Here is a 10,954-nt window from a genome sequence, read left to right on the forward strand (position 1 = left end):
AATCGGTGTGGGGTTATATTTAATGTAAGTATCCTAGCCGGACAGGTTATGCCCCCTGTGCAAAGCCAAATCCTAACATTTTCCTATTAATGTCTATAATTATCTGGAGACAACACAGGGGACAGAGTGGGTTTACTTTATATAGTCACAATTTATTTACATTGGGAAATGTACAGCAAAACAAACAAGAAATTAGCAATGACAACATTGGTTTAGGCAAGGAAGGAGTATAAACAATATTGTGTGTGTGCGTTTGAACTGAAAAGGGCTAAAGACTGTTAACCCCAGGCTTGAGATTTACAGTAATGTAGAACAAGCTTCCCATCGCTGCCAAAACACTGAAAAACACAGAGGATAAGAGTTACTCTTTTAGAAGAATAGGAAAGGGAGCACAAAACATCAGCTGAAGTATTTAGCGGGTATTTAATAGGGACGGTCAAGGCCATGGGTCAAGAGGGGGTCAAGTGGACACTAATAGCCTGACCCTTAGACCAGGAGAACTGTGCCTGTTAAACCTTTAGCCTTTACCCAAGTGTTAACAGGTCTGAAGAGAATTAGATAGTAAGTCATATGTGATGCTGGCTCTGTCATACAGGCTTGCAATGAGAATAGTGGAGCTTCTGCCAAACATCTATACAGTCCCTTCTGATCTGTAAACACTGAAGGGGTAGCCTTGGGCTAGAGGCTATTTTGTAACCAAATCCTCAGAATCACCTCACATCTTTTCTCACATAGTCTTGTGCATGCTATTACAGACACCTTAATGCATACTTTTAAATGTTATTATGAGCTAAACATAAAACTAAAACATTTTCCTTGTTACTAGCCTCTCAATGGCTAATACATAGCATCAGCAATCCAGGGTTTATATACATCCTTGGTGAATAATCCAGGCCTGTATTGACATAACACATACAGTAGTGTACTGGCCCCAGGGAACAGTAGTCACTGTGAAGATAAGAACAGCTCCATCTCACAGGGAACAGTAGTCACTGTGAAGATAAGAACAGCTCCATCTCACAGGGAACAGTAGTCACTGTGAAGATAAGAACAGCTCCATCTCACAGGGAACAGTAGTCACTGTGAAGATAAGAACAGCTCCATCTCACAGGGAACAGTAGTCACTGTGAAGATAAGAACAGCTCCATCTCACAGGGAACAGTAGTCACTGTGAAGATAAGAACAGCTCCATCTCACAGGGAACAGTAGTCACTGTGAAGATAAGAACAGCTCCATCCCACAGGGAACTGCTCACTTAGACCTCCCTCCGGTGGTCAACTAACTTACCACAGGACAAATAGATAACAGAAAAACTGCATTTCCCAAGGCCTCCAGAAATGATTTCAAATTAAAAGTACTCACTTCAAACAGGACTCCTACTTCCTGATCAGGCGAGGGAGAGAATGACTGGTTGACGTAAATGAACTGTGTGGAGAGAGAGATTTTTTTTAATGGTTTATTATCTATTTCACTTGCCAATAAAGCCAATTGTGTGTGTGTGTGTGTGTGTGTGAGAGATGAGAGCAATGGGTGTTTAGAATCATTGAACAAGCTGACGCACTATAGTCCCAGATCAAAGGCCACAGTGGGTGCATATCAAGGGGCCAGGATGCTTTCTCCAGTTCATACCTCAGTCACAGACAGAACGGGTAGTCCAGACATGTCACAGGGGCTATAAAGCTGAAGCATCCGTTAAGAACAGTCAAACAGGGAAATGGTTCCAATCGTTTTTCCACCATTCATTTCTCATAGGGGATTTTTAGAAACACTTAAATGAAGGGCTGCGTTTCATGTAGGCTTACCCTGGCATGACACTTTAATAACCATGTCAATATCTCTCAGACAAGGTTACTTTTATCAATATATTCACCTCTATTTATCCTCAGATTCTAATATGCTAATTAGCATCAGACTAGGCACTCTGCAGGACTACAAATCCCTGCACGCTTCTGCACGGCATCTCTAGCTGGCACCTTTGCTAACAGGTACATTTTTTAAAATGTTGCCAATTTATTAATTACAACATTTAGCTAGCATTAGATGGTTAAGAATCTCTGGATTAACTTTTGCCTCAATTCAGGATTTGTAGTTCTTTATAATAGCCACATTAGCAGATAATTAGCATTTCATTTGTTGGGGGGTAAATACAGGCGAATATATTGATAAAAGTCACCTTGTCCGAGAGAAGTTTACACGGTTATCAAAACGTCACACCAGAGTAAACCTACACAAAACACAGCCTTTATTTTAAGAGTTTCTAAACTCCCCTATGGGAATAATGAATGGTGGAAAAACAATTGGAACCATTTCCCTGTTTGACCGCTAGGTTTTATGGGTATAATGACTCATACTGTGATACTCTATAGGATCGTCCTAGGCTTTATTTGCTCCCACTGTAAAATGACATAGATGAACCATCTTAGGTTAGTTCTAAATATCTTTGCCTCCTTGGTGCATATACCAGAGGTATCACCTGTCCACTTCCTCTAGCTGAAGGGAAGGAGGCAAGAGACAACTATTGAGACGCACGCACACAATAACTCACCAGCTGTTCATTGGCCTCCATCTTGAGGAATCGAGAGATGAATTGAGAGAGTGATTGCACTGTCCTCCCTTTCTCTACTGACCATTTCTTTGTCTTCATGATGGGGGTGTCTCCTACTGCCTTCAACAACACATCAACTTGGGAGAGGAGGATGAAGGGAGAATGAGAGAGAGACAGAATACATGTATATTTTGCATAGCATAACAATAGACTGCTAGATTAAAGTTAATGCCCTGATCGGTGTTATCAAATCAAATTTTATTGGTCACATACACATGGTTAGCAGATGTTGTTGCGAGTGTAGCGAAATGCTTGTGCGTCTAGTTGACAGTGCAGCAATATCTAACATGTAATCTAACAATTCCACAAGAATGACCTAATAGACACAAATCTAAGTAAAGTAAAGGAATGGAGTAAGAATATAAACATATGGGGTGGCAGGGTAGCCTAGTGGTTAGAGCATTGGACGTGTAATCGGAAGGTTGCAAGTTCAAAACCCCCGAGCTGACAAGGTACAAATCTGTCGTTCTGCCCCTGAACAGGCAGTTAACCCACTGTTCCTAGGCCGTCATTGAAAATAAGAATTTGTTCTTAACTGACTTGCCTAGTAAAATAAAGATACAAAAATTAAAATATAAATACATGGATGGGCAATGACAGAGCGGCATAGGCAAGATGCAATAGATGATATACATTTGAGATGAGTGATGCAAGATATGTAAATATTATTAAAGTGGCATTATTAAAGTGATCGATGTATTAGCTACATAACCTAAACTATCATCGGTTTCCAGCTATGTTATAGTCAGCTGGAAAAATCTTGGACTGTGAAATCATTATAGCCATGATCACCGTAGCGCGTGAACATTGATTTTGGCATGTTGTTTGTTTGATGCAGTAAGAAATAAAAATAATGTCTCAGCCCTAAAAAAAACATTTTGTATAATGTGTTCAATTATGAGGTAAACATAGTTTCAAATGCAAGCTACACGTGAACCATTCAGCCAGCGCCCGCCCTACTTGTATGCATGAACATCCCTGACCATCGATTTGCTGTTTACAAAATTGTTTCAATTATATTGACTGAGACAACGGTCAATCGACCTCTTCCGGGTCACGTTTGCTTGTAAACAGAAAGCACGATATCTTACTGTAAATGTAACTGTGAGTCAAACAGTCGCTCATAATTTACTTTTTTTCTTCTCGTCTGCCGTCCCCGAGTCTTCTGTAGGCTGTTGTGGGGTTGAAGGCTCATCTTTTTGCGTTTCTGTAGGAGACTCTGCGTTGTCAGACATCCTCAACAGTCCTTATCATGAGTGTGTGCACTAGATTCTGACGCGCACTCGTTATGGGGAAAACGCTGCATGCTATTTGCCGAAACCAATGTCAATGCGTCTCATTCGATTGGTGTATTTGACGTTGGGGCGTTTTAGTGTAATTTGTGAACAGTGGTCGTAGTAGAAAGTTGATCTCGTGGTTTTTCCATCTATTCATGAATTATTGAGGTGTGCGTGCTGTGCATGCAATTATCGCTGTCTTTGTTTAGCCAATATATTTTACAGCTTGATCTAGCAATCAATGTCTAATTATATGACAGTCTTGGTATTTTATTTCATATGCTGAATGTTGGCTGTGTACTGTATGTGTAACCTCATTTACTCTGTCATAAATCTAAAATGTTCCTAGATTTTGCTAATAAGGAGGGGGTGTCAACTGTCCGGTAGCTGTAGAAAGTTGGACCTTCAAGTTCAACCATTCCACATGTCAACAGTACGTTTGATCCTTTTGCCTTTTCTTGACCAATTTAATGCTTATTTACTGTCTTTTGATAGGCATTACTGGACATTCATTCCTTTAAAATTGACATTCATTGAAAACATTACAGTGAAATATCAAAATCTGCAATATCTAACGTAACGTAAACTCGTACATCGCCTTGGTCCGTACAATTGCCCTTATTTTAGCACCCCAAAACATAATACTTCCAGATCAACTGTAATGTCAATACCATTGTAAAGCACAATTTCTCCCCATTCCAACAGAATCAATTATATGACATAAACGCTGCCCGTTTCTGCATAATTCAAACAGGCAATGAGCCCGTCGGGTCTTTTTAAAAATGGCGGGTGGGGATGCGAAACTAATGCGTGATAGTGAAAAGGAGAGATGTTGTGTGGAAAAATGTGGATTCCCCCCCACCCCAGGCACCCCGTGTTCTGGGCATCCCCCCCATAGTGACAGAGCCCTAAAGGCCTGGGTCCCACGGTGCCTGAGCTGGGGGCTTGGGACCTGACAGCCCACGCCAAGACCAAGTTCACCATGATGATAGAGCCAGTGGAGAAGGAGCTCAAAGCCCTGAGAGATCCCAAGATAGCCATCCCCTGGGGATAGGGACACAGGCCTGCATCGCGGTGAGACCACAGGGTCAGATATGACTGGAATTGGTCCCTAAGCTCAGATCTGTGATCAGTTTTCCCTACCCTACCTGAATCTGGAGCCTTGTTCAGACTGACCCTTGGGAACAAGTTCATCATTAATTGAGTTTACTGTAAATAGAGCTTATCTATCTGTTCTTCTCCCACTAATTAGTGCACAACCTTTGACCTGCTGGAGAAGGGTATTGAGGTCCATATCGTGGCTGATGCCGTCTTATCCAGAAGGTACTACTGTGTTCCCTACTATTTCTCTTCAATATGACAATACTGTTTTTCTTCAATAATGCTCACATTTTCACTGGTTAAACATTTCTGGTGCTGAGAGATTCTTTTCCCTTCTCTATTTCCATCTCCAGTCAGACAGACCGGTTGTTTGCCCTGTCCCGGTTGAGGCAGAGTGGAGCCTTCCTGACCACCACAGAGGCCGTCCTACTACAGCTAGTGCAAGATGCCAAACACCCCAACTTTAGAGAGGTACTGTACCATGTGACCTCCACCTTTCAGAATACACACAATACCTATTGTCTTATCTGCTCGTGTTGTGTTTACATAGGTTATTACACAAGTCGTTACTCTTGTATAAGCCTATGTATTGTAAATAGTGTCCAGCAGTGGATGAATGTGTAATGTTCATGTGATGGTGTTTCCTTCCATAGATCCAGAAGCTGTTGGTCCAGCCGTCCCCTGACACAGCCTTGCTGGCCTTCTTCAGCTCTCTGTAGAGAAGACAAGCTCCTTCTTGTTGTCTGTGAAATCATCTGAAACACTGTGTGAACACAAGTATGGAAATAAACCCATGCTGCTGTTTTCCATGCTGACTGCTGAATGTTGATCATCTTTGAAATGGGGGGTAAATGGAGAAGGGAGCGTATATAGGAGCCATTTGATGACATCATATTACTGTTGTGAGTTTTGCTTTGCTCTGTGTATGCTGGTAGGCTTACATCTTTCCTACTCCAAATCACATTTTATTTGTCACTTGCTTGGTAAATAACAGGTATAGACTAATAGTGAAATGTTTTCTTAAGGGCCCTTCCCAACAATGCAGAGATATTTTTTTTTTGAAATAGTAGAACAATAATAACAAAAGGTAATAATACATCATGAGTAATAATAACTTGGCTATATACACAGGGTACCGGTACTGAATCCATGGTGCATCGGTACTGCTTGCCGTACGGTAGCAGAGAGAACAGTCTGACTTGGGAGGCTGGAGTCTTTGACCATATTTAGGGCTTTCCTCTGACACTTCCACTCCACCTTCTACAGTCCACAGGGGAGAGATGAGACAGAGGACTAGGTAAAAGTTCATAAATTATCCTATAGACACTGAAATAAGGTCACTTTTGTATTTTCACTCTTAACACCCCTCGGAATGAAGGTGTGGTAATCTAATCCTAGAACTGTGGCAACTTCCTCAAGCAGACGAGGGGTGTAGACAACCCTTCAGAGGAGGAGGAACAGAATCTGTGATGTCACAGAGGGGGAGGAGTGGATGACCTCATTCAGGGGCAGACTGAAAGGGAGGGGAAGTAAGAGAGGGAGAGAAAATGGAAGCAGTCTGCTATACATTTTTTTTCTCCACACACAAACTTTCAAAAAGAGAAAAGACGATAAGAGCCGATGACGATCAACCGATTGGGAATGAGAGCGAGAGATAAAGAAATAGGGAGGAATAACACTAACCTGACACTGAGTATACTGCACAACTGATGAGAACATCAAATATTACGTATTTGAGGCCTTGAGGCCTTCATTGACCAAGGAGAGAGAGGTAAGTCAATCACTCTTACTCCCAACTAAACAGAAAACTATGAACAAACACTTGAAGTCAGTCTCTATAGTGAGTGTTATAGTTCCATTGAAACACAACATGTGAAATGTAAACAACACCATCTAAAACTGCAGTGCTGATGACAGTATTGCATTACTGTGGTGAGTCTTACTGTAATGTTGTTCTATAGAACTATTCTTATACATGTTATATTCTACAGCAGGTGGGCACTTCTGGTCCTGGAGGGTTGCAGTGTGTGCAGGCTTTTATTCCAACCCTCAGAGCCCTGACAGAGAGAGAGAGAGCATGTCTTCTAACTTGGACTCCAGTCTAACCAGCATAGACTGGCTCCCCCAGCTGGGAATCAGCTCACTGCGATCAGGAAGAGAGAGAGGAGGAGAAGAGGGGGAGAGAAAGAAAGAGAGAGGGGGGGAGAGAAGTGATCTTTCTCCATCCATCCCTGTCCCCTTTCCTTCCTCTGGATCCAAAGCCAAGCCCCCTCACAGCTATGCCACCCTCATCGCCATGGCGATAGGTGCCGCTCCCGGCAGGAAGTTGAGTTTGAATGACATCTACATGTGGATCAGTGACATGTTCCCCTACTACAGCAGATCTGCCAGGGGATGGAAGGTGCAGTAATCAGAAATACTCCAAACTCTCCATGTGCAAACTGTCCAAAGTCCATTATCCAAAATGATTGTGTTACTGCAATACATGTTCATGCTTATTTTGCCTCCCAGAACTCCATCCGCCATAACCTGTCCCTCAATAAATGCTTCCGGAAGGTTCCTCGACCCCAAAGTGACCCTGGGAAGGTGAGTTATTCTAAAAACATTCAAACATGGCCAGTGAATGTTTCAAACGGCCACAATGTTGCCACGTGAAGACATTAGGGGCCAGTGCACTCAGTGATCCACTGTTTTCTGTGAAATACAATACATAGGCTAGAAATAGATAAAAGTATGATATTTCAAAATATACTGAATATATTAGTTTCATACTTTTTGGTACTTTTGAAGTAATACTTATAAATTGTGAGAACCCTCCACCTCTTGTGTTTCCAGGGTTCCTATTGGATGATGGACGGCCCCTCCGAGCCCAATCCGCTGAAAGGAACCAAGCGCCCGTATCCAGCTGAAGAGGAGGGGTCCATCCAGGTCCCCAATGTCTCAGTGATGCAGGCAGAGAAACAGCATTCACCTCAGACAGACCATTATAGGTCTTTAGCATCTCCACAGACAGACCATTATAGGCCTTTAGCATCTCCACAGACAGACCATTATAGGTCTTTAGCATCTCCACAGACAGACCATTATAGGTCTTTAGCATCTCCACAGACAGACCATTATAGGTCTTTGGCATCTCCACAGACAGACCATTATAGGTCTTTAGAATCGCCACAGGAACCCAGTCAACAACAATCCCCCCCACCATGCAAGGTAGAGTAAGTTCAGTCCCAACAAATGTATCCAGTATATTGATCATGGGTTTTACAACCAAATAATAAGCTGTTGTTGTCTATCACCTTGGTTCCACAGCAACGGCCACCCTATATGCAGTCCCCTGTCTCCTCTCTCCCTGTCCCCCATGAGACTGTCTCCCCATCTACTGCCTCTGCTACTCTCCCTTCTCTTTCTGTCCCTCACTCTCTCCCCTCTCTTTCTGTCCCTCACTCTCTCCCCTCTCTTTCTGTTCCTCATTCTCTCCCCTCTCTTTCTATCCCTCATTCTCTCTCCTCTCTTTCTGTCCCTCACTCTCTCTCCTCTCTTTCTGTCCCTCACTCTCTCATCTCTCTTTCTGTCCCTCACTCTCTCACCTCTCTTTCTGTCCCTCACTCTCTCCCCTCTCTTTCTGTTCCTCATTCTCTCCCCTCTCTTTCTGTTCCTCATTCTCTCCCCTCTCTTTCTATCCCTCATTCTCTCTCCTCTCTTTCTGTCCCTCATTCTCTCCCCTCTCTTTCTGTCCCTCACTCTACTGTCCCCTCTTCTGTCTCCCCTCAAAGTCTCCCTCCTTCTGTTCCCTCTCTTTCTGTCCCATCTCTTTCTGTTGCCCCCACCTACGCCTCGTCACACTCCTGTGATCCCCTTCTCCGTTTCTCCTTCTCTGATCTGAACCTGCCAGACCTCTACACCTCCTTCCAGTCCCTCTGCAGAAGCGTCAGGGAGAGAGTGGCCTCACAATGTACGTTCTCTCTCACTTTCTAAATTAGTGTTTTTATACATATCTGTTTGTGCTGTCAAGAGAATCTGTGTATGTGAATGTTTAACTCTCTCTCTCTCTCTCTGTAGCGGACGTGGGTCCATTATTTGTGTTGACCAATGACAGTACCCCACTGCACACCCCAACCCTCCCCCATTTCTCCCCTCACCCTGTACCCTCTGTAGCGCCCGGGCCTCCTCCTGAGGCAGACAGACTGTCTCACAGCAGTGGTGATTATAACAACTCAACACCTGAACACCTTAGTACTTCAAAAACCTATTCAACTGTACCTGTAGGTTTGTCACTGCACTGTTTGAATATGATACAGTAACTAACTCTTTGACAACCTATACCACCTCTCTCTCTGTTTGTCTCTGTAGTGGTGCCAGCAGACTGGTTCAGTACTACAGACACTCTGAAGGAGAGCTTTAGGGTCGCCAGCAGTCTGGACTGGGCCAACATTGACCTCACTAGCCACCCAGGTCCCTTAACAAACTACATGATAATTATAGATCAATGCTACCCATTGTTTCTACATTGACAAAAATAGTTATCACATTGACAATATTCCTCTTTCTCCCCACTATTTGTTTTTTCCCCTCCTCCAGACCTCCTGGAGAGCATGCGCCAGGCCGAGCTCTGTGATTGGGCGCTGGAGCCGACACTCTTCACTTCGCTCTGTGATTCATTGAACCGTTTCTTCACTCAGAAGGGCCTAATTGGCTCGTCCTCTGGTAACAACTCCCCATTGGCACACGGTGCCCCTCAATCTCTGCTCCTCCCACCCCTTACTCACAACACCCCCACCCTGGCCAGCCTGACCCACCCCTCTCCCTTGGCCTACCCCCCTCTGGTCCCCCCTTCCAGCAGTGGGCAGCCTCCCAGGAGGCCCCTCCTCCCCCAAACTCAGGTTGTACAGAGGCCCCACCTGACCCAAACTGAAGCCCTTCAGGCCAATGGTGAGACCTCAGCCACTTTTCTAAACTATTGACAGTATTTTAGCTCTACATCTTCCAGTACACAGTAGTGGTGTTTTGGCAAGCGTTTTCATTACAAAGCCTTTTTTTTTACAAAAAGTTATATTTTCTACCAGTGTAAAGCTTTGCTTCACTCAATGGTACATGTTGGGATTATTTAGTCAAATATACTATCACTCTGATGTTATCAAATGGCTTCCTCTCCTTGCCCTCATTACCACTAATGTAACAGGGAAAGAGCTGGGTTGGGTTGGTAAGGTAGAAAGTCCACCCCAGTCACATCACATAGTGAAGGAGATGAGGAAACAGGAAGTGTTAATAGGGAAGTGGACATTAAACTGCTTTGAAAGGGACTTGAGTTGCTCTCCTTGTAATAGTTTGAGGTCTGTGCAGTAGTTTCCTAATCAACAAAGGAGGCTTATATTGTCTTCTCTCCACTCTCTCACACAGCTGGGATCCAACTTCAACCTAAACCCCGTCCCCCTATGAAACATCTCCATAACAACAGCGAGGAGATCCAAGATGACTTTGACTGGGACTCTCTGATCGCCTGAGAGTGAATTCTGTTTGCCCCACGATTCCATTCAGGAAGTCTACTGGATCAGTGTTGCCTGCCGGCACAGATCTAGGATCAGCTTACCCTCCCCAAAACAAACCTGGACCACTGGGAGGAAACATGCAAAACTGAACATAGATCAGTATCTAGGGGAAACGTCCTCCTACTCCGAGGGGCCTCCCATACAAAACACTACACCCTATATTCAGCTGCCTCACCACACACGCTACTCTTGCCAGTGAGGATGGTCATTGATACTGCATTCAGTCATAATGTATTGCTATAGTGAAATGGTTGAAAGGTTTTTGGTTCCTACTTATTTTCTGCAATTGTATCCCTATCTGGAAGTCTTCACAGAAGCTTCTGGACATGTATATATCCTCCAACTGACAGAGAAGACTTCATATGTTAATAAAATACTATAAAATGAATCCTTGTCCCAGTTCTTCCATCCAACAGCATTGGAAC

General features: G+C 43.7%; 4 protein-coding genes across 4 annotated transcripts; 3 read left to right on the forward strand and 1 right to left on the reverse strand.

The window, feature by feature from the left end:
• Positions 1-131: 131 nt before the first annotated feature.
• Positions 132-3,888, reverse strand: LOC115115258 (ubiquitin-like protein ATG12). The gene is made up of 4 exons (XM_065027844.1): positions 3,738-3,888; positions 2,546-2,682; positions 1,363-1,425; positions 132-338 (listed from the first exon to the last, which is right to left on the reverse strand). Exons 1-4 carry the CDS (start codon positions 3,838-3,840, stop codon positions 279-281), a joined length of 363 nt encoding a protein of 120 aa, XP_064883916.1. The 5' UTR covers positions 3,841-3,888; the 3' UTR covers positions 132-278.
• On the forward strand, positions 3,652-5,806 carry LOC135575193 (isochorismatase domain-containing protein 2-like). The gene is made up of 5 exons (XM_065027845.1): positions 3,652-3,709; positions 4,232-4,315; positions 5,135-5,205; positions 5,337-5,454; positions 5,637-5,806. The coding sequence occupies exons 2-5, from the start codon at positions 4,307-4,309 to the stop codon at positions 5,700-5,702; spliced, it is 264 nt and encodes an 87-aa protein (XP_064883917.1). The 5' UTR covers positions 3,652-3,709; positions 4,232-4,306; the 3' UTR covers positions 5,703-5,806.
• A 668-nt stretch (positions 5,807-6,474) lies between these two features.
• On the forward strand, positions 6,475-8,202 carry LOC135559512 (forkhead box protein J2-like). Its single transcript, XM_065027843.1, has 4 exons — positions 6,475-6,754; positions 6,975-7,384; positions 7,495-7,569; positions 7,819-8,202. Exons 2-4 carry the CDS (start codon positions 7,061-7,063, stop codon positions 8,200-8,202), a joined length of 783 nt encoding a protein of 260 aa, XP_064883915.1. The 5' UTR covers positions 6,475-6,754; positions 6,975-7,060.
• Position 8,203: 1 nt separating this feature from the next.
• LOC135575192 (forkhead box protein J3-like) lies at positions 8,204-10,917 on the forward strand. The gene is made up of 5 exons (XM_065027842.1): positions 8,204-8,935; positions 9,043-9,183; positions 9,334-9,435; positions 9,562-9,912; positions 10,381-10,917. Exons 1-5 carry the CDS (start codon positions 8,308-8,310, stop codon positions 10,482-10,484), a joined length of 1,326 nt encoding a protein of 441 aa, XP_064883914.1. The 5' UTR covers positions 8,204-8,307; the 3' UTR covers positions 10,485-10,917.
• Positions 10,918-10,954: the final 37 nt, after the last annotated feature.

The sequence above is a fragment of the Oncorhynchus nerka genome, linkage group LG14 (assembly GCF_034236695.1).
Source record: "Oncorhynchus nerka isolate Pitt River linkage group LG14, Oner_Uvic_2.0, whole genome shotgun sequence".
Taxonomy (NCBI): domain Eukaryota; kingdom Metazoa; phylum Chordata; class Actinopteri; order Salmoniformes; family Salmonidae; genus Oncorhynchus; species Oncorhynchus nerka.